The sequence below is a fragment of the Schistocerca gregaria genome, chromosome 7 (assembly GCF_023897955.1).
Source record: "Schistocerca gregaria isolate iqSchGreg1 chromosome 7, iqSchGreg1.2, whole genome shotgun sequence".
Taxonomy (NCBI): Eukaryota; Metazoa; Arthropoda; class Insecta; order Orthoptera; family Acrididae; genus Schistocerca; species Schistocerca gregaria.
In genome coordinates, this window is record NC_064926.1 from 344,146,658 (window position 1) to 344,171,005 (window position 24,348).

The following is a 24,348-nucleotide window of genomic DNA, read 5'->3' on the forward strand; positions in this document are numbered from 1 at the left end:
AAGATGAGGTTTTTTGTAAATTTGTATTATCTATTCTTCTTTTACGCATATTCCTCACCCTTGAGGACCTCCTCGCTATGGTTGTGTGGATCAATGTATATCTGATCTATGTCAATATTATTATCTTTTTGCAGGAGAATTTTCATTCCGAGTTAAAAGATATATTTGACAGAGATCATTTTAGAGGCCTCACAATGCAAGATCTACATAACATGAAGTACCTTGACATGGTAATTAAGGAGGCATTGAGGCTTTATCCGAGCGTGCCATTCATCGCCCGCAAGGTCACCAACGATGTGCAAGTGGGTAGGTAACTGTTATCTGATTCAGTTTCACTGGTGTGACCGTGCGGTTCTAGGCGCTTCAGTCTGGAACCGCGTGACCGCTACGGTCGCAGGTTCGAATCCTGCCTCGGGCATGGATGTGTGTGATGTCCTTAGGTTAGTTAGGTTTAAGTAGTTTTAAGTTCTAGGGGACTGATGAGCACAGAGGTTAAGTCCCATAGTGCTCAGAGCCATTTGAACCATTTCTTTCAGTTTCACATAGACATCTATTTTGATGATTGTAAACGTACTCAGAAGGTTGTGGTGTTCAATTAAATATAATACATTTGAGCCAAGTGCTCTATTTAAGGTGATATACTTCATGAATTTATAATGTAAGTTACATGTTTTCAGTACTTCGGTTCAGCTGCCCTGTTATTCAGACCGTACACTCCATTAGTTTGCGTCCATAAGGTACAGGTCGATCAGGTGTTCTACCTAAACAACAGTAAGATTTGACAAAACAAAAATTTTACAGTGGAATAATGACGCTCACTTGTCATGAATGGTATATTTGGTCCACACCTTGGTTCTAGCGTAGTAATTGTAACTTCCTGGCAGATTAAAGCTGTGTGCCGGACCGGTGATCGAACCGGGGAGCTTTACCTTTCTGAGGTAAGTGCTCTTCCAACTGAGCTACCCAAGCAGAACTCACGACCTGCCCTCACAGATTAATGTCTGCCAGTACCTCATCTTCTACCTTCCAAACTTCAAGGGTTTCTCGTGCACACCTTTAGGATCAAGCATTGCAGAAAGAAAGGATATTGTGTATGTATGGCTTATCCAGAGCCTGGGGCATTGTTAATTTGTATGTTCCACAAAAACGGTTATGTATAAAACAATAGTAACGCAGAATCTGATAAACAACGTGGTATTTAGTTCACCAAAAGCAATCCATTCAATTTCTTTACTATTTACTTTAACATCTATCTAGTTAATATCATCTGCAGCCGTAAATACGAAATCTCATCTGACGATTCAATCACTTCCTCTTTAATTCAACATGTTTGCTGTGGCGTTAAAGATGATGAACGTCATTATATGATTGCGAAAAGACATTTGTGATTTAGTAACTAATACCTTCTCAAACTAAGGCAAAATAAGGAAAAATGAAGAACTATCACTATGTGTTGCATTTATGTCCAATGCTAGCTGTCTTATGCTAGCTGCAATTTCAGATCATGGACTCTGCTGCTGGTCTCGACGGAGGTTCCAGTCCTCCCTCGGGCATGTGTGTGTGTGTTTGTCTTTAGGATAATTTAGGTTAAGTAGTGTGTAAGCTTAGGGACTGATGACCTTAGTAGTTAAGTACCACAAGATTTCACACACATTTGAACATTTTTTGCAATTTCAGAGTGTGGCCAATCCGTTCTGTTGTCACTGCTCTTCTACTGGCAGCACGCTACTCCCCGTCTCCTTTTATACTGGCAGGCCAACCTCCCATTACAATTAATGTTCAACTCCACGTTCCATAGGGTTGTCTGGATACTTTTGATGTTATATTGGTAATATTTGGAAGAGCATTATCATTACACGATTTTGCCATTCAGCCATCTGACACCTCTCACACCATTGACTTGAATCATCAAATTTGGGCATTTTATTTTTGAGACAACACATCCCAGACAAAACTATGAAGGTCTAGTCTGACTTTTACTGTATATTTATGAAAGTAAAAAAGTTCTGCCGATGACTTTCTCAACAAGTGCTGTTTACCTACCTCATGCGACAAGTACACTAAAATTTTGTTTAACATATGCCACAGCTAAGAGGACCCTATATTTTGGTATAATTACTAAACAGCACATTATGCCGGCCTTGCTTACGAGATGAAGGCAGAGCTCACTATCTGCAGCATCGTTGACAGAACCGACTGCGGACCTTTGGTGCAGAGCCGGGCGGAGGGACCGAATCAAAAGCTTAGACGGTTTTGCGACCGTGTTGGCTGCAGATTCCTTGACTTGCGCCAAAGGGTGGTGGGGTTTCGGGTTCCGCTGAATAGGTCAGGAGTTCACTACACTCAGCTGGCGCTATACGGGTAGCGGAGGCTATGTGGCGTCGACTGGCCAGTTTTTTAGGTTAGAAAGCCTCGGGAAAGTATGGGGTGGGCTGCAATCTCAAAGGGTGCATGGCAAATACAGGACGTGCTTGGATCCAGGAACAGTCGGAATTGTAGTTGTGAATTGTTGTAGTTGTGCTGGGAAAGTCCCTGAGCTTCAAGCGCTAATAGAAAGCACAGAAGCTGAAATCGTTATAGGTACAGAAAGCTGGCTAAAGCTTGAAATAAGTTCTGCAGAAATTTTTGCGAAGTCTCAGACGGTGTCCAGGAAAGATAGATTAGGCAGAATAGGTGGTGGAGTGTTTGTGTCTGTCAGTAGTGGTTTATCTTGAAGTGAAGTCGAAGTAGATACTTCGTGCGAATTGGTGTGGGTGGACGTTATACTTAACAGCCGAACTAACTTAATTGGCTCCTTCTGCCGACCCCCAGAATCCGAAGATATAGTTGCGGAACAGTTCAGAGAAAATTTGAGTCTCGTAACAAATAAATACCCTACTCATACGGTTATAGTTGGTGGAGACTTCAACCTTCCCTCGGTATGTTGGCAAAAATACTTGTTCAAAACCGGTGGTAGGCAGAAAACATCTTCCGAGATTGTCCTAAATGCTTTCTCTGAAAATTATTTCGAGCAGTTAGTCCATCAACCCACGAGAATTGTAAATGGTTGCGAAAACACACTTGACCTCTTAGCCACAAACAATCCAGAGCTAAGAGAGAGCATCATGACTGATAGAGGAATTAGTGATCACAAGGTCGTTGTAGCTAGGCTCAATACCGTTTCTTCCAAATCCACCAGAAACAAATGCAAAATAACTTTATTTAAAAAAGCGGATAAAGTGTCACTAGATGCCTTCCTAAGAGACAATCTCCATTCCTTCCGAACTGACTATGCAAATGCAGTCGAGATGGTGCTCAAATTCAAAGATACAGTAGCAACAGCAATTGAGAGATTCATACCTCATAAATTGGCAAGAGATAGAACTGATCCCCCATGGTACACAAAACAGGTCCGAACGCTGTTGCAGAGGCGACGGAAAAAGAATGCGAACTTCAGAACGAGAAATCCCGAAGATTGGCTAAAATTTACAGACGCGCGAAATTTGTCACGGACATCAATGCTAGTTGCCTTTAATAGGTACCACAAAGAAACATTGTCACGAAATTTGGTAGAAAATCCGAAGAAATTCTGGTCGTATGTAAAGTACACAAGCGGTAAGACGCAGTCAATACCTTCGCTGCGTAGTACCGATGGTACTGTTACCGACGACTGTGCCGCTAAAGCGGAGTTATTGAACGCAGTTTTCCGAAATTCCTTCACCAGGGAAAACGAATGGAATATTCCAGCATCTGAAACACGAACAGCTGCTAGCATGACTTTCGTAGAAGTAGATACCTTAGGGGTTGCGAAGCAATTCAAATCAATGGATACGGGCAAATCTTCATGTCCAGATTGTATACCGATTAGGTTCCTTTAAGAGTACGCTGATTCAATAGCTCCCTACCTAGGAATCATATACAACCGCTCGCTCACCAATAGATCTGTACCTACAGATTGGAAAATTACGCAGGTCGCACCAGCGTTTAAGAAGGGTAGTAGGAGTAATCCATCGAACTACAGACCTATATCATTGACGTCGGTTTGCAGTAGGGCTTTGGAGCATATACTGTATTCAAACGTTATGAATCATCTCGAAGGGAACGATCTATTGATACGTAATCAGCATGGTTTCAGAAAACATCGTTCTTGTGCAACGCAGCTAGCTCTTTATTCACACGAAGTAATGGCCGCTATCGACAGGGGATCTCAAGTTGATTTCGTATTTCTATATTTCCGGAAAGTTTTTGACACCATTCCTCACAAGCGACTTCTAATCACGCTGTGGGCCTGTGGGATCTCGTCTCAGTTGTGCAACTGGACGCGTGATTTCCTGCCAGGAAAGTTGCAGTTCGTAGTAATAGATGGCAAATCATCGAGTAAAACTGAAGTGATATCAGGTGTTCCCCAGGGGGCGTCCTGGGACCTCTGCTGATCCTGATCTATATAAATGACCTGGGTGACAATCTGAGCAGTTCTCTTAGGTTGTTCGCAGATGATGCTGTAATTTACCGTCTCGTAAGGTCATCCGAAGACCAGTATCAGTTGCAAAGCGATTTAGAAAAGATTGCTGTATGGTTTGGCAGGTGGGAGTTGACGCTAAATAACGAAAAGTGTGAGGTGATCCACATGAGTTCCAAAAGAAATCCGTTGGAATTCGATTACTCGATAAACAGTACAATTCTCAAGTCTGTCAATTCAACTAAGTACCTGGGTGTTAAAATTAAGGACAACGTCAGTTGGAAAGACCACATAGACAATATTGTGGGGAAGGCGAGCCAAAGGTTGCGTTTCATTGGCAGGACACTTAGAAGATGCAACAAGTCCACTAAAGAGACAGCTTACACTACACTCGTTCGTCCTCTGTTAGAATATTGCTGCGCGGTTGGGGATCCTTACCAGGTGGGATTGACGGAGGACATCGAAAGGGAGCAAAAAAGAGGAGCTCGTTTTGTATTATCACGTAACAGGTGAGAGAGTGTCGTAGATATGATACGCGAATTGGGATGGAAGTCATTAAACAAAGACGTTTTTCGTCGCGGCGAGATCTATTTACGAAATTTCAGTCACCAACTTTCTCTTCCGAATGCGAAAGTATTTTGTTAAGCCCAGCCTACATAGGTAGGAATGATCATCAAAAATTAAGTAAGAGAAATCAGAGCTCGAACAGAAAGATTAGGTGTTCGTTTTTCCCGCTCGCTGTTCGGGAGTGGAATGGTAGAGAGATAGTATGATTGTGGTTCAATGAACCGTCTGCCAAGCATTTAAATGTGAATTGCAGAGTAATCATGTAGATATAGATGTAGATTAGAATATACACTACAATCACAATTCCTTCGGTATTTGTCCTTGGTTGACTCTCCTACATTCTGTCTGTGGGTACTTGGCAAGCTGTGCGTTAATCTTGGTATCACGCTTTCAGTTTGGGTGACTGCTGTTGTGTGTAAACACTTCGCATGTTCGCAGGTGGGTACAGGATACCAGAGGGCGTAACAGTAACGATGCAGATCTGCCACACACACCGCGACCCCGACCACTGGCCGGACCCTGATCGCTTCGACCCTGACAACTTCCTGCCGGAAAGAGTGCAGGGCAGGCACCCCTTCGCCTACGTGCCCTTCAGCGCCGGACTTCGCAACTGCATAGGTAAGCCTTGCCCTAGGGTCGGACGGGGCCCTCAGAGATCGCTGCTTCCAAATAAAATCATTCATGCAGGTAACCGGCAACAATAATACATGATGTATATAAAGATAATTACGAAGCCTTAGTATGACTCGTAGCTCTTATTTATTTATTTATTTACATCTCAAGTTCCGTAGGACCAAATTGAGGAGAAAATCTCCAAGGTCATGGAACGTGTCAGTACATGAACTTACAACATAAACGTAATAACAGATAAAAAAAATGTTCATGAACCTGAAAGAAAATCAGTCCATAAGTTTAAGCAAACGCTATCAGCATTACAATGAGAATCAACTTAATTTTCCAAGGAACTCCTCACAGAGTAGAAGGAGTGACCCATGAGGAAACTCTACAGTTTCGATTTGAAAGCGCGTGGATTACTGCTAAGATTTTTGAATTCGAGTGGCAGCTTATTGAAAAAATGGATGCAGCAGTACACTGCACACATTTTTGCACAAGAGTTAAGGAAGTCCGATCCAAATGAAGGTTTGATTTCTGCCGAGTATTAACTAAGTGAAAGCTGCTTATTGCTGGAAATAAACTAATCTTGGTAACAAGAAACGACAGTAAGGAATATACATATTGAGGGGCCTATGTCAAAAACCCAGCCTCGTGAACAGAGGTCGACAAGAGGTTCGTGAACTCACACCACTTATTGCCATATCCGCCCGGTTCTGAGCCAAAAATATCCTTCTAGAATGGGAAGAGTTACCCCAAAACATAATACCATACGACATAAGTGAATGAAAATATGCAAAGTAGACTAATTTACGTGTCGAAGTATCACTCACTTTCGATACCGTTCGAATAGTGAAAATGGCAGTATTAAGTCTTTGAACTAGATCCTGAACGTGGGCTTTCCACGATAGCTTACTATCTATCTAAACACCTAGGAATTTGAACTGTTCAGTTTCACTAATCATATGTCCGTTCTGTGAGATTAAAACGTCGGGTTTTGTTGAATTGTGTGTTAGCAAATGTAAAAACTGAGTTTACTGTGATTTAATGTTAGTTTATTTTCTACAAGCCAGGAACTGATGTCATGTACTGCACTACTTGAAACCGAGTCAATGTTGCACACAACATCCTTTACTACCAAGCTAGTGTCATTAGCAATCAGAAATATTTTAGAGTTACCCATAATACTAGAGGACATATCATTTATATAAATAAGGAACAGGAGCGGCCCCAACACTAATCCCTGGGGCACCCCACACTTGACAGTACCCCACTCAGATCCCACATCACAGCCGTTATCAACATTGTGAATAATGACCTTTTGCTGCCTGTTCCTAAGGTAAGAAGTGAACCAATTGTGAGCTACTCCCCTTATTCCGTAATGATCCAGCTTCTGGAGCAATATTGTGAGATCAACACAGTCAAATGCCTTTGTTAAATCAAAAAATACCCAAAGCGTTCGAAACTTTTTGTTTAGCCCATCCAGTACCTCACAGAGAAAAGAGAATATAGTATTTTCAGTTGTCAAACGACTTCTAAAGCCAAACTGTACATTTGATAGCAAATCGTGTGATATAAAATGATCAATTAATCTTACATACACAGCCTTTTCGATAACTTTTGCAAACACTGATGGCATACAGATAGGTCTAAAATTATCTACATTATCCCTTTCTCCCTTTTTATAAAGCGGCTTTACTACTGAGTACTTTAATCGCTTAGGAAACTGACCATTCCTAAAGGAAAAATTACAAATATGGCTAAATACTTGGCTAACATGTGCAGCACAGTACTTTAATATTCTACTAGACACTCCATTATAACCATGAGAGTCCTTAGTCTTCAGTGATTTAATTATTGACGCAATCTCCCTCTTGTCTGTATCACAGAGGAGTATTTCAGATGTCAATGTCGGAAAGGCATTTGCTATGAAATTTATATGATTTCCTGTAGAAACTAAATTTTTATGTAATTCACCAGCAATGCGCAGAAAATGGTTGTTAAATACTGTACATATATCTGATTTATCAGTAACTGAAATATTATTACTGCGAACTGACTTTATATCATCAACCTTGTGCAACTCACCAGACACTTTCACAACTGACCATATGGCTTTAATTTTATCCTGTAAATTAGCTATTTTACTTGCATACCACATGCTTTTTGCCTTGCTAATAACATTTTTAAGCACCTTACAATATTGTTCGTGATGGACCACTGTAGCTTGATTGTGACTCCTTCTGTCATTTTGATATAATACCCACTTTGTTCTACATGATTTCCTTATCTCACTAGTCAGCCAACCCGACTGTCCATTACTGCTAGTACCCCGTTTAGAATGTTCTAATGGAAAGCAACTCTCAAAGAGCATGAGAAATGTGTTATGGAAAGCATTGTATTTATCATCTCTATTATCGGCACTATAAACATCTAGCCACTCTTGTTCCTTGACAAGTTTTGAAAAACTCTCTATTGCTCTTGGATTAACTTTCCTACATAGTTTGTAATTAAATACGACATGGTTTGAGTACAAAAAACTTTTAATGTTAAAATTTGTGCATCATGGTCTGAAAGGCCATTGATCCTTTTACTAACAGAATGCCCATCTAGTAATGAAGAATGAATAAAAATATTATCTATGACTGTGCTACTATTCCCCTGCACCCTAGTTAGAAAAAACACAGTTTGCATCAGATCATATGAATTTAGGAGATCTACCAACATCCTGTCCTTTGCACAATCATGTACAAAATTAATATTGAAGTCACCACATATAACTACTTTCTCGTACTTCCTTCAAAGTCAATCAAGAACCCTCTCTAGCTTAAGCAAAAATGCTCTGAAGTCGGAGTTACGGGACCTATAAACAACAGCAATTAGAAGTTTAATTTCACTAAATTCAACTAATGCTGCAGAACTTTCAAATATCTGTTCAGTGCAGTGTCGTGATACGTGTATGTACTCAAATGAAATACTGTTTTTTACGTACAGAGCCGCTCCCCCACCCCGCAAAGAACTCCTTGAGAAACAGCCAGCTAATCTGTAGCCTGGTAAAGGAAGCCTCTGAATTATCAAATTATTTAAGTGGTGGTCTGATATACCAGTAATTTCAGAGTTAACATCTATTAGCAGTTCACTAACTTTATATCTAATACCTCTTATATTTTGATGAAATATGCTAATTCCTTCTCTACTTGGAAACATTACATCCTCTGGAGGTGAGCCCTTAGTTAGATGTACTTTCTTTAAGCAGGTGTACCTATCAGCTGACTTCAGTCTGAAAAAGGTGCAGCTCTAACACCAACTACTACAGGAATTTTTGCATGAGTAATACCACTACCACCACCACCACCCACTACACTGTCACCTATAAGCTTAGCCAGCCTCCCCTTCCCATACCTATTGAGGTGCAGGCCATGCCTAGTGAAACCTCATCTACTGATGGACCCAGCTGGCACCACTTAGATGTGATCCATGCCCTGCGCCATCAGTGCCCTCCCCAGCCCCACATTAATGCGCCTAACAGCCGCATTAAGGTGAGGCCGATCGTGACGCTGAAACAGTTGCACGAAATGCATATTCGTGCCACCAGTTTGAGTAGCTATCTTAACCAAGTCACCACTGACATCATACTCCCCGTCCCTATCGAGACTGTTCCCTTCTCCGCCCACTATCACTACCTGATCCTCTTTCGTAAAATTCTTACGTAACTCCCCTATGCTTTCAATCACCTGAGCCAATCCTGCACTAGGCTTCACAATGCTGGTGACCTGGTACTCACTCCCCAACACTTCCTGCTACTGCTGGCCCACACCTCTACCGTGGGATCTACCTAGCAGCAGAACCTTCTTTCTGCTAGACTTTGCACCTAACCTAGGCCTCCTAATTGCTGATGGCTTTGCTGAGTAATCACAAATATATTTTTATCTTCACTTCTATGCCAATCGTTCATATAATGATGTTGCTAGACAGCAGGATGGTAAAAAAAAAGTATTCCATATTTTCAGAGATAATAGTGTGGGACAAAACAAGCAAAATATGTCCAGTAAACGTGGGCTGTCAAATGCATACCTTAAGAGCTAAGAGCGCTTGTTAATCTTCGCTACGGTGAAAAGCATCTGTCCTACTGCAAGCTCTTTGCAGTTAAGAACGAGCCTCAGAATGCAGGAAACAAATGTTCGCACGTGGATACATGATAACAAAGGGAATAACAGTTGGCGGAGCTGTCATTTGTTCTCACATAGTTCGTGTGAGAAGGTTTCCAACATGATTATGGCCACACGACGGGAATTAACAGGTTTTGAACGCGGAATGGTAGCTAGACGGATGGGACATTCCATTACGGATATCGTACGCTCACTGTACAAGTCTGGATCAACCTGTTGATTGAGTGGGATCTGTACCAGGTCGGGTTGACAGAGGAGATTTAGAAGATCCAAAGAAGAGCGGCGCGTTTCGTCGCGGGGTTATTTGGTAAGCTTGATAGCGTTAAGGAGATGTTTAGCAAACTCAAGTGGCAGACTCTGCAAGAGAGGCGCTTTGCATCGCGGTGTAACTTGCTGTTCAGGTTTCGAGAGGGTGCGTTTCTGGATGAGGTATCGAATATATTGCTTCCGCCTACTTATACCTCCCGAGGATATCACGAATGTGAAATTAGAGAGATTCGAGCGCGAACGGAGGCTTTCCGGCAGTCGCTCTTCCCGCTAACCGTACGCGACTGGAACAGGAAAGGGAGGTAATGATAGTGGCACGTAAAGTGCCCTCCGCCACACGCCGATGGGTGGCTAGAAGAGTATAAATGTAGAATGTAGATATAGAAGAATTAAATAAATGAGAACATATCATTACGTTACTTTTTCAACGAAGATGAAAACCAGTCGACAGTTGCTCAAATATTTTGTTAGATTCACTGTAGATGTTTCAACAGTTTAAATTTTCATAATCGTAAGTGTGAAATAGGTTCAAATCAACGTCGACGTCAAATAAGGCACGGACGATAATGTCCTTCCTTATGGAATCAATAAATATAATATATGCTATAAGAAGCAAGCAATGAAATTTAAGATCGCGTATCAGACATACATGAGACGAATGCCAACCAACATACATCAATGTGCCTCTATAGAGCTGCATTTATACTTCAGCCATTCTCGCTTAGCCATTTTGCCCTTTCATTTAACCTCAGTCTTTAGACAACTATATTCCCTTTCACTTTTATATTTTATCCTTTCGTCAGTTAAATTCAGTATCCCCTGTGATATCCTATATATTTTACTAGTTACGCAATTTCAACATTTTGTTGATGCACGACCAGCAACTGATTTATTTCATGAACAGTTTATCATAAATCTGTCACAGTTGCTGTACATATATTTTGGTAACTACTTTCGAACCGACTGGTTCATCCCCGAGCCTGAACGACCGAGGCTTTTCTTAATGACAACATCTCAAATTGGCAATACATCCATCACACCTTCACGGTAGACAAATGCACAATTTAAATATGCTTACTGTACAAGTCAGAATTAACCTGCTGCTTGACCGTTGAGTAGAATTGCATGCCATCTCCGAAAATAATCACGACGGTACTTTCCCCTAGCTTTCTGCTGTTCACAGCATGGAAAAAAGAACACATTGACACCGGTGTGTCAGACCCACCATACTTGCTCCGGACACTGCGAGAGAGTTGTACAAGCAATGATCACACGCACGGCACAGCGGACACACCAGGAACCGCGGTGTTGGCCGTCGAATGGCGCTAGCTGCGCAGCATTTGTGCACCGCCGCCGTCAGTGTCAGCCAGTTTGCCGTGGCATACGGAGCTCCATCGCAGTCTTTAACACTGGTAGCATGCCGCGACAGCGTGGACGTAAACCGTATGTGCAGTTGACGGACTTTGAGCGAGGGCGTATAGTGGGCATGCGGGAGGCCGGGTGGACGTACCGCCGAATTGATCAACACGGGGGGGAGGGGGGGGGTCTCCACAGTACATCGATGTTGTCGCCAGTGGTCGGCGGAAGGTGCACGTGCCCGTCGACCTGGGACCGGACCGCAGCGACGCACGGATGCACGCCAAGACCGTAGGATCCTACGCAGTGCCGTAGGGGACCGCACCGCCACTTCCCAGCAAATTAGGGACACTGTTGCTCCTGGAGTATCGGCGAGGACCATTCGCAACCGTCTCCATGAAGCTGGGCTACGGTCCCGCACACCGTTAGGCCGTCTTCCGCTCACGCCCCAACATCGTACAGCCCGCCTCCAGTGGTGTCGCAACAGGCGTGAATGGAGGGACGAATGGAGACGTGTCGTCTTCAGCGATGAGAGTCGCTTCTGCCTTGGGGCCAATGATGGTCGTATGCGTGTTTGGCGCCGTGCAGGTGAGCGCCACAATCAGGACTGCGTACGACCGAGGCACACAGGGCCAACACCCAGCATCATGGTGTGGGGAGCGATCTCCTACACTGGCAGTACACCTCTGGTGATCGTCGAGGGGACACTGAATAGTGCACGGTACATCCAAACCGTCATCGAACCCATCGTTCCACCATTCCTAGACCGGCAAGGGAACTTGCTGTTCCAACAGGACAATGCACGTCCGCATGTATCCCGTGCGACCCAACGTGCTCTAGAAGGTGTAAGTCAACTACCCTGGCCAGCAAGATCTCCGGATCTATCCCCCATTGAGCATGTTTGGGACTGGATGAAGCGTCGTCTCACGCGGTCTGCACGTCCAGCACGAACGCATGTCCAACCGAGGAGCCAGGTGGAAATGGCAAGGCAAGCCGTTCCACAGGACTACATCCAGCATCTCTACGATCGTCTCCATGGGAGAATAGCAGCCTGCATTGCTGCGAAAGGTGGATATACACTGTACTAGTGCCGACATTGTGCATGCTCTGTTGCCTGTGTCTCTGTGCCTGTGGTTCTGTCAGTGTGATCATGTGATGTATCTGACCCCAGGAATGTGTCAATAAAGTTTCCCCTTCCTGGGGCAATGAATTCACGGTGTTCTTATTTCAATTTCCAGCAGTGTAGTTTGGATATACTAACTAAATGTGCTTAACTCTAAGGTGTAGCAATAACCTGCCTTTAAACAAAGTATTGTCTGAGTAGCTACCAATCGTATAAGAAATAATAAGCTTTGTGTTCTTACTGACAAATTTATTTCTTGAGGCATAATACATCCTCAAGCTCAAACAATCACTTGTACGTAAAATGGAACTTCTGGAATCCTACCACCACTTGGATAAACTTGTGCAAACACCCATGCATCCTACTGCAAATGTCTTTACGTAGTATAGACAAACTGGTGTATCTTGTTCTCCCTAATTTCACAGCCAAAATGCTACTCGTTCATCCAAAGACAAACAAGCAAGAACTGTCACTGCGTTTACTTCCTTTTTGACGACGGCCTTGAACCAAAGAAATGAACAGTCCACAGACAGGTTGCGAAACATTACGTAGTGCTTCATGTGGTGCCACGGTGCACTATTAACTGCCATATTTCATGGAGTCATTCCACAATCGGGTGAAAAGAGTCATGGGATAGCGGTATCCACATATATGGTCAGAGCTAGTGTGGCGAACACAAAGTATAAAAAGGCATGCATTGCTGGATCTATCATTAGCACTCACGTGATCCGTGTGAGAAAGTTTCCAACATGATTATCGCCACACGACGGGAATTAACAGGTTTTGAACGCGGAATGGTAGTTGGAGCTAGAGGCAGGGGCCAATCCATTACGGATGTTGTGTTGTTGTGGTCTTCAGTCCTGAGACTGGTTTGATGCAACTCTCCATGCTACTCTATCCTGTGCAAGCTTTTTCATCTCGCAGTACTTACTGCAACCTACATCCTTCTGAATCTGCTTAGTGTATTCATCTCTTGGTCTCCCTCTACGATTTTTACCCTCCACGCTGCCCTCCAATGCTAAATATGTGATCCCTTGATGCCTCAGAACATGCCCTACCAACCGGTCCCTTGTTTTTGTCAAGTTGTGCCACAAACTCCTCTTCTCCCCTATTATATTTAATACCTCCTCATCACTTACGTGATCTACCCATCTGATCTTCAGCATTCTTCTGTAGCACCACATTTCGAAAGCTTCTATTCTCTTCTTGTCCAAACTATTTTTCGTCCATGTTTCACTTCCATACATGGCTACACTCCATACAAATACTTTCAGAAACGTCTTCCTGACACTTAAATCTATACTAAATGTTAACAAATTTCTCTTCTTCAGAAACGCTTTCCTTGCCATTGCCAGTCTACACTTTATATCATCTCTACTTCGACCACCATCAGTTATTTTGCTCCCCAAATAGCAAAAGTCATTTACTACTGTAAGTGTCTCATTCCCTAGTCTAATTACCTCAGCATCACCCGACTTAATTCGACTACATTCCATGATCCCCGATTTGCTTTTGTTGATGTTCATCTTATATCCTCCTTTCAAGACACTCTCCATTCCGTTCAACTGCTCTTCCAAGTCCTTTGCTGTCTCTGACAGAATTATAATGTCATCGGCGAACTTCAAAGTTTTTATTTCTTCTCCATGCATTTTAATACCTACTTCGAATTTTTCTTTTGTTTCCTTCACTGCTTGCTCAACATACTGATTGAATAACATCGGGGAGAAGCTACAACCCTGTCTCGCTCCCTTCCCAACAACTGCTTCCCTTTCATGTCCCTCGACAGTTATAACTGCCATCTGGTTTCTGTACAAATTGTAATTAGCCTTTCGCTCCCTGTATTTTACCCCTGCTACCTTCAGAATTTGAAAGAGAGTATTCTAATCAACATTGTCAAAAGCCTTCTCTAAGTCTACAAATGCTAGAAACGTAGGTTTGCCTTCCCTTAATCTTTCTTCTAAGGTACGTCGTAGGGTCAGTATTGCCTCACATGTTCCAGTGTTTCTACGGAATCCAAACTGATCTCCCCCGAAGTCCACTTCTACCAGTTTCTCCATTCGTCTGTAAAGAATTCGCATTAGTATTTTGCAGCTGTGACTTATTAAACTGACAGTTGGGTAATTTTCACATCTGTCAACACCTGCATTCTTTTCGATTGGAATTATTATATTCTTCTTGAAGTGTGAGGGTATTTCGCCTGTCTCATACATCTTCCTCACCAGATGGTAGAGTTTTGTCATGACTGGCTCTCCCAAGACCGTCAGTAGATCTAATGGAATGTTGTCTACCCCGGGGGCCGTGTTTCGACTCAGGTCTTTCAGTGCTCTGTCAAATTCTTCACGCAGTATCGTATCTCCAGTTTCATCTTCATCTACATCCTCTTCCATTTCCATAATATTGTCCTCAAGTACATCGCCCTTGTATAGACCCTCTATATACTCCTCCCACCTTGCTGCTTACCCTTCTTTGCTTAGAACTGGTTTTCCATCTGAGCCGTCGGTGTTCATACAAGTGGTTCTCTTTGTTCTCTTTCCTCCAAAGGTCTCTTTAATTTTCCTGTAGGCAGTATCTATCTTACCCCTAGTGAGATAAGCCTATACACCCTTACATTTGTCCTCTAGCCATCCCTGCATAGCCGTTTTGCACTCCCTGTCGATCTCATTTTTCAGACGTTTATATTCCCACTTGCCTGCCTCATTTACTGCGTATTTATATTTTCTCCTTTCATCAATTGAGTTCAATATTTCTTCTGTTGCCCAAGGATTTCTACCAACCCTCGTCTTTTTACCTACTTGATCGTCTGCTGCCTTCACTACTTCATCCCTCAAAGCTACTCAATCTTCTTCTAATCTATTTCTTCCCTCCATTCTTGTCAATTGTTCCCTTATGTTCTCTCTGCAACTCTGTACAACCTCTGGTTTAGTCATTTTATCCAGGTCCCATCTCCTTAAATACCCACCTTTTTGCAGTTTCTTCAGTTTTAATCTACAGTCCATAACCAATAGATTTATCCTTATCCTTAAATTCCCACCTTTTTGCAGTTTCTTCAGTTTTAATCTACAGTCCATAACCAATAGATTTTGGTCAGAGTCCACATCTGCCCCTGGAAATGTCTTACAATTTAAAACCTGGTTCCTAAATCTCTGTCTTACCATTATATAATCAATCTGATACATTTTAGTATCTCCAGGGTTCTTCCATGTATACAATCTTCTTTCATGATTCTTGAACCAAGTGTTAGCTATGATTAATTAATGCTCTGTGCAAAATTCTACCAGGCGACTTCCTCTTTCATTTCTTACCCCCAAGCCGTATTCACCGTTTATGTTTCTTTCTCTCCCTTTTCCTACTCTCGAATTCCAGTCACCCATGACTATTAAATTTTCGTCTCCTTTCACTACCTGAATAATTTATTTTATCTTATCATACATTTCATCAATTTCTTCATCATCTGCAGAACTAGTTAGCATATGAACTTGTACTACTGTAGTAGGCGTGGGCTTTGTGTTTACAATAATGCGTTCACTATGCTGTTTGTAGTAGCTTACCCGCACTCCTATTTTTTATTCATTATTGAACCTACTCCTGCATTACCCCTATTTGATTTTATATTTATAACCCTGAATTCACCTGACCAAAAGTCTTGTTCCTTCTGCCACCGAACGTCACTAATTCCCACTATATCTAACTTTAACCTATCCATTTCCCTTTTTAAATTTTCTAATCTACCTGCCCAATCAAGTGATCTGACATTCCACGCTCCGATCCAGAGAACGCCAGTTTTCATTCTCCTGATGACGATGTCCTCCTGAGTAGTCCCCGCCTGGACATCCGAATGGAGGACTATTTTACCTCTGGAATATTTTACCCAAGAGGACGCCATCATTATTGAATCATACAGTAAAGCTGCAAGCCCTCGGGAAAAATTACGGCTGTAGTTTCCGCTTGCTTTCAGCCGTTCGCAGTACCGGCACAGCAAGGCCGTTTTGGATAGTGTTACAAGGCCACATCAGTCAATCATCCAGACTGTTGCCCCTGCAACTACTGAAAAGTCTGCTGCCCCTCTTCAGGAACCACATATTTGTCTGGCCTCTCAACAGATACCCCTCCGTTGTGGTAGCACCTACAGTAAGGCTATCTGCATCGCTGAGGCATGCAAGCCTCGCCACCAACGGCAAGATCTATGGTTCATGGGGGGAAGCCATTGCGGATATCGTTAGGAAATTCAATATTCCGAAATCCACAGTGTCAAGAGTGTGCCCAGAATACCAAACTTCAGGCGTCAGCTCTAACCACGGACAATGCAGTCGCCGACTGCCCTCATTTAACGACCGACAGCAGCGGAGTTCGGTTGGAGCTGTCTGTGCTAACAGACCAGCAACACTGAATGAAATAACCACAGAAATAAATGTAGGAGGTACGACGAACTTACACGTTAGGGCAGTAGATGACCTTTGCTAACAGTACGAAATTGTTTGCAACTCCTGTCCTGGGCTCGTGACTATTTCGGTTGGCGCTTGAGCTATGGCCTGCTCAGATGAGTCCCGATTTCAGTTAGTAAGAACTGATTGCCCGGTTCGAGTGTGACTCAGTTCTCACGACATCATGGACCAAAGCTAGTGGTGCTCCATAGTGATGTAGCTGTGTGTGTGGAATGGGCTGGATCCTCTTGTCCAACAAAACCGATCATTGAATGGGAATGGTTATGTTCGGCTACTTAGAGGTCATTTTCATCCATTAATGGATTTAATGTTTTATTACAGGAATGGACAAATCGCCATGTCACCGGGCCACAGCTGTTCGCCATAGCTCTGGAGAATATGCTGGACAATTTGAGAGCGCCCATCATGAATCCCATCGAGCATTTATGTGACATAATCGAGAAGTCAGTTCGTGCACAGACCCCTGCGTTGGCACCACTTCCGCAGTTATAGAAGGCTCTGTAGGCAACATGGCTGAACAGGGACTTCCAACGATTTGTTGAGTCCATTCTAGTTGGAGCTGCTGCATTACGCCGGCGAAAAGGAAGTATGACTTGATATTAAGAGGTATCCCACGACTTTTGTCATCTTGGTGTACAGTTGCTTTGAAAGTGAAAGGGTTCGTGTTTGGTTTTGCGTGATACACATTTGCTGAATTTGTTTTCGGTAACATGCCTGTTGTGCATACAACATACACATACACACACAAATCTGAGGAAAAGATTAAACACTGAAGTGCACATAAGGAGTGGTCAGAAACATAATAAAAACGTTATAAGCATGTTGCTGGGTAGGTAGAGCTGAAAAACAATTGTTAAGAAAAACATTCGGTAGGTTGCCCCAATTCGAATATAATTTGTTTTGATGTTAGCCAAACTGATCAGCGAGCGCAAATTCAAGCACCTGCAGGCGCTAAAATTCGCTAATATGCAGATATCTGTGGGTAAGTGGGGTTAACATTTGTCGAATGCTCATTACAGTAACAATTTGCCTTTTTCAGGAGTGACAAATTGAAGGTAGGTGAGCAATAGCTAGCCGGCCGATGTGACCGAGCGGTTCTAGGCGCTACAGTCTGGAACCGCGATACCGATACGGTCGCAGGTTCGAATCTTGCCTCGGGCATGGATGTGTGTGACGTCCTTAGGTTAGTTAGATTTAAGTACTTCTAAGTTCTAGGGGACTGATGACCTCAGCAGTTAAGTCCGATAGAGCTCAGAGCATTTTTTTTTTTTTTTTTTTTAGCAATAGCTACGTTTGTTCGGTCTGACGAAACCAAATGAAGAACACGTTCGACAACACTGTCTCTGGTAGGCTGCTTGAAACTGCAATGATCTGATTGATTCCTGCCCACCTCTGGGTGTCAGTTGTTTTTCCTCTGCGCTGACAATCTTCCTATAAACACATCACAAAATTCACAATATTTTCTACCTGTCATTTCCTGCACGGTTGTAACTGCGCCGCGAATTTGACAGTGCCTGTTTGTGACAATTGTCGGTTGTGCGTCCATGTGTCCACATTTCAATACCTACCTGCCTTCCAAAGTAAACTAAACATTAATGGTTTGTTTGGGTCAAGCGTATTTGGTGCTACTACCCTACCTAAAAATATACAGGGTGTTTAAAAAATGACCGGTACATTTGAAACGACAATAAAAACTAAACGAGCAGCGATAGAAATACACCGTTTGTTACAATATGCTTGGGACAACAGTACATTTTCAGGCAGACAAACTTTCTAAATTACAGTAGTTACAATTTTCAACAACAGATGGCGCTGCAAGTGATGTGAAAGACATAGAAGACAACGCAGTCTGTGGGTGCTCCATTCTGTACGTCGTCTTTCTGCTGTAAGCGTGTGCTGTTCACAACGTGCAAGTGTGCTGTGGACAACATGGTTTATTCCTTAGAACAGAGGATTTTTCTGGTGTTGGAATTCCACCGCCTAGAACACAGTGTTGTTGCAACAAGACAAAGTTTTCAACGGAGGTTTAATGTAACCAAAGGACCGAAAAGCGATACAATAAAGGATCTGTTTGAAAAATTTCAACGGACTGGGAACGTGACGGATGAACGTGCTGGAAAGGTAGGGCGACCGCGTACGGCAACCACAGAGGGCAACGTGCAGCTAGTGCAGCAGGTGATCCAACAGCGGCCTCGGGTTGCCGTGTTGCAGCTGCGGTCCAAATGACGCCAACATCCACGTATCGTCTCATGCGCCAGAGTTTACACCTCTATCCATACAAAATTCAAACGCAGCAACCCCTCAGCGCTGCTATCATTGCTGCACGAGAGACATTCGCTAACGATATAGTGCACAGGATTGATGACGGCGATATGCATGTGGGCAGCATTTGGTTTACTGACGAAGCTTATTTTTACCTGGACGGCTTCGTCAATAAACAGAACTGGCGCATATGGGGAACCGAAAAGCCCCATGTTGCAGTCCCATCGTCCCTGCATCCTCAAAAAGTACTGGTCTGGGCCGCCATTTCTTCCAAAGGAATCATTGGCCCATTTTTCAGATCCGAAACGATTACTGCATCACGCTATCTGGACATTCTTCGTGAATTTGTGGCGGTACAAACTGCCTTAGACGACACTGCGAACACCTCGTGGTTTATGCAAGATGGTGCCCGGCCACATCGCACGGCCGACGTCTTTAATTTCCTGAATGAATATTTCAATGATCGTGTGATTGCTTTGGGCTATCCGAAAGATACAGGAGGCGGCGTGGATTGGCCTCCCTATTCGCCATACATGAACCCCTGTGACTTCTTTCTGTGGGGACACTTGAACGATCAGGTGTACCGGCAGAATCCAGAAATAATTGAACAGCTGAAGCAGTACATCTCATCTGCATGTGAAGCCATTCCGCCAGACACGTTGTTAAAGGTTTCGGGTAATTTCATTCAGAGACTACGCCATATTATTGCTACGCATGGTGGATATGTGGAAAATATCGTACTAGACAGTTTTCCAGACCGCAGCGCCATCTGTTGTTGACAATTGTAACTACTGTAATTTCGAAAGTTTGTCTGCCTGAAAATGTACTGTTGTCCCAAGCATATTGCAACAAACGGTGTATTTCTATCGCTGCTCGTTTAGTTTGTATTGCCGTTTCAAATATACCGGTTATTTTTGAAACACCCTGTACTGATGCTGTAAGAATCAAGTGAACACTGACGTAATTTTGTTGAGTACACTGTTCTCAGCCATAAACAATGTTGGTAGGCGTGATTTTTATACCTGGAAGTTGATGTGTACTCAGATTTCGTGCCCGTTGCATAAGGGTGGCGCTAGAAGTGACACTACGAGGATGCAGATCAGGTTTGCTTTATAAATACACTCTGTAACTGTAGTGACAGTGAGGTCGGACGTGGTGAGTTGCTGTTAGTCAAGAACGCCTCTAAGGCGACAAAGACGCCATTATCAACACCTCACTGACTTTGAAAGAGGTCGTGTAATAGGGCTGCGAGAAGCTGGATTTTCCTTCGCGATATTGAAGAAAGATTTGGCAGGAATGTAGCTACTGAACATGATTTCTGGCAACGGTGGTCACGGTAAGTAACGGTAACAAGAAGAGCGGGCTCCGGACGGTCACTTGGTGCTACCGAAAGGGAAGACCATTGTCTTCAGCGTATGGCTGTGGAGCATCATACTGTCTGCAGAAGTAAATCGAGCAGCAGTTGTCATCACAGTGACACACTGAACCTTTACAAATCGGCGCTTCAAGGTCAGCTCCGAGCCAGACGCTGTGTAGTGTGCAATCAACTACCCCATACCACCACACTTTGCGACTTCAGTGGTATCAATCGAGATCTCATACGATGGTGGAGTGCAATGTTATCTTATGAAGACTGCTTGTGCTTCGGTACTATTAATGGCCGATGTTGATTGGAGGAGGCCAAATGAGCTGTCTGCGGCACAAACGCACTGCACCTAGGCCTACTCCTGGGGTTACGGTTTGGGGCGCGATTCCGAATGACAGCAGGAGCACTCTCGTGGTTATCCTACGCATCACGACTGCAAATTTGTATATTAGTCTAGTGACTCGACCTGTTGTGCTGACATTCGTCAACAGAATTCCAGGGGGTGTTTTCCAACACGATAACGCTAACCCATATATCGCTGTTATAACTTAACATGCTCTTCAGTGTGCCGACTTCTTGCCTTCGCCTGTTCGAACACCAGATCTGTCTCCAATCGAGCACATGTGGGACATCATAAGGCGACAACTCTATCGTCACCCACAACCAGTAATTAACAGTCCCTGTATAGACTGACGAAGTGCATGGAACTCCATCCGACAAACTGACATCCAGCATCTATACAACACAATGCTTGCACGTCTGCATGCTTACGTTCAACACTCTGGCAGCTACACAGGTTATTAATGTACCACTATTTCACATTTTGAGTGGCTTACCTTGCGCTCACATTAACCTACTCCCGCAGGGCCGAAACCTGGAAGCGTTTCCTCCTGCTCTGCTGCCTATGTCAAAGACGGTCGTGGTTTCAGAGACCTATAGCTAGGTACAGAATATATCATGAAATAATGTATGAGATTTAAGAGCACTACAAATAAATTTAGCATTGAACCCTGTGTTTGTGATAGACAGCTTTAAACGTGTCTTTAGAATGGTTGAAACCATACAAGTTGATTAACCACTCTGTTATGTCTACTTCGTCAGCTCCTCTGTGTGCCAACTCTCACATTATCACAAATGAAGTAAGTATCATCTCAGCATATTCGCACCGCTAGGTACTGCTTATATACACTCCTGGAAATGGAAAAAAGAACACATTGACACCGGCGTGTCAGACCCACCATACTTGCTCCGGACACTGCAACAGCGCTGTACAAGCAATGATCACACGCACGGCACAGCGGACACACCAGGAACCGCGGTGTTGGCCGTCGAATGGCGCTAGCTGCGCAGCATTTGTGCACCGCCGCCGTCACTGTCAGCCAGTTTGCCGTGGCATACGGAGCTCCATCGCAGTCTTTAACACTGGTAGCATGCCGCGACAGCGTGGACGTGAACCGTTTGTGCAGTTGACGGACTTTGAGCGAGAGCGTATAGTGGGCATGCGGGAGGCCGGGTGGACGTACCGCCGAATTGCTCAACAAGTGGGGCGTGAGGTCTCCACAGTACATCGATGTTGTCGCCAGTGGTCGACGGAAGGTGCACGTGCCCGTCGACCTGGGACCGGACCGCAGCGACGCACGGATGCACGCCAAGACTGTAGGATCCTACGCAGTGCCGTAGGGGACCGCACCGCCACTTCCCACAAATTAGGGACACTGTTGCTCCTGGGGTATCGGCGAGGACCATTCGCAACCGTCTCCATGAAGCTGGGCTGCGGTCCGGCACACCGTTAGGCCGTCTTCCGCTCACGCCCCAACATCGTGCAGCCCTCCTCCAGTGGTGTCGCGACAGGCGTGAATGGAGGGACGAATGGAGACGTGTCGTCTTCAGCGATGAGAGTCGCTTCTGCCTTGGTGCCAATGACGGTCGTATGCGTGTTTGGCGCCGTGCAGGTGAGCGCCACAATCAGGACTACATAAGACCAAGGCACACAGGGCCAACACCCGGCATCATGGTGTGGGGAGCGATCTCCTACACTGACGTACACCTTTGGTGATCGTCGAGGGGACACTGAATAGTGCACGGTACATCCAAACCGTCATCGAACCCATCGTTCTACCATTCCTAGACCGGCAAGGGAACTTGCTGTTCCAACAGGACAATGCACGTCCGCATGTAACCCGTGACACCCAATGTGCTCTAGAAGGTGCAGGTCAACTACCCTGGCCAGCAAGATCTCCGGATCTATCCCCCATTGAGCATGTTTGGGACTGGATGAAGCGTCGTCTCACGCGGTCTGCACGTCCAGCACGAACGCTGGTCCAACTGAGGCGCCAGTGGAAATGGCATGGCAAGCCGTTCCACAGGACTACATCCAGCATCTCTACGATTGTCTCCATGGGAGAATAGCAGCCTGCATTGCTGCGAAAGGTGGATATACACTGTACTAGTGCCGACATTGTGCATGCTCTGTTGCCTGTGTCTATGTGCCTGTGGTTCTGCCAGTGTGATCATGTGATGTGTCTGACCCCAGGAATGTGTCAATAAAGTTTCCCCTTCCTGGAACAATGAATTCACGGTGTTCTTATTTCAATTTCCAGGAGTGTATGATTTATGTTCCTCTTCTTCACCACGCTCATTTCTTCCGGAATGTTAATTGCTACTACGACCTACAGCCTAAATCTATTTGCCTGCAATTCACCTCTTTTATTTTTGCACTTTTCACAGACAAATCTCAAATGTAAACTACTTTTGTTATAATCATTACTGCTCTTATAATTCCTGTCATAACTATTTCTAAGTATTGAATCTTATACCAGACATAAGATGTCATAACGAATGTTATGTACAATATGAAGAGTAGCTGAGTAGCTAGTGAGATATAAGACAGAATCATGCAGATCTATATTTGTAAGGACAAATAATTATATAGACTTGCTTCATTGCTGTTAACACAATTCGCACAGTCCAAAGTGTGGCGCTACTTCTGTTGTACCCCTTTTTTGCAGGCCAGAAGTTCGCCATCCTGGAAGAAAAGACAGTGCTGTCGTACATCCTGTACAACTTCCGCGTGGAGACGGTCGAGAGGCTGGAGGACCTGAAGCTCCTGGGCGAGCTCGTGTTGCGATCTTTCAGCGGCCACGTCGTCAGACTGACGCCTCGGTAGCAACTACATGAAGTGCCTCTACACAGTTACTTATGGTCCACATCTGTAGATGAAATGCACATTAAAATAATGGTTCCTCCAAAAAAAGTTGCTAATAAAATAACGGGATCCAGACAGCTGCAATACCTGTGTACTAGTTGTGGGCCAAAATCTTTACAAAACACGCATAGTGACATCAAGTAATACGTAAGCCTCGCACAGTAGTAACACTAAATTTTACTTCCACCACTTCTTGTTCGATAGACACTACACATACACACTGATTAGCAGAGAAAGACATTGTGAAAAAAAATGTGGCCACTCAACAATGAGGATTCCAATAATATTTCTACAGAGACTGGAAAAAGGTAAACTATTGAGCGTTACTTGTCACAAATGGTGAAATAACACCAATAACGCTGACAGTTAACAGCAACGAGAACAACGATTTATATGCAACACAACTGTGGGAGACACAGATGTCTTCGGAGGAGGGTTACAGTAGGCGGCCAAAGGCGGTATCCCCACATCATACAAGGGCTATTCAGAATGTAGAGAACATTTTGGCATTGAAAAAAAACTAAGTCCACGAAGTACATTT

General features: G+C 44.0%; 1 protein-coding gene across 2 annotated transcripts in view; it reads left to right on the top strand.

The window, feature by feature from the left end:
* LOC126282122 (cytochrome P450 4C1-like) overlaps positions 1-23,891 on the top strand; it is a 103,609-nt gene extending 79,718 nt beyond the window's left edge. Inside the window, exons 10-13 of one of the 2 annotated variants that reach the window (XR_007551330.1) lie at positions 135-306; positions 5,444-5,623; positions 17,296-17,459; positions 17,496-17,723. Coding sequence is in view for 1 of the 2 variants with exons in the window: in XM_049981591.1 (XP_049837548.1) it covers positions 135-306; positions 5,444-5,623; positions 23,611-23,768 (510 nt within the window). In the remaining variant the exon portion in view is untranslated. Of the gene's footprint in view, positions 1-134; positions 307-5,443; positions 5,624-17,295; positions 17,460-17,495; positions 17,724-23,610 lie in introns of those variants that run through there. The other variant, XM_049981591.1, reaches the window with a different exon arrangement.
* Positions 23,892-24,348: the final 457 nt, after the last annotated feature.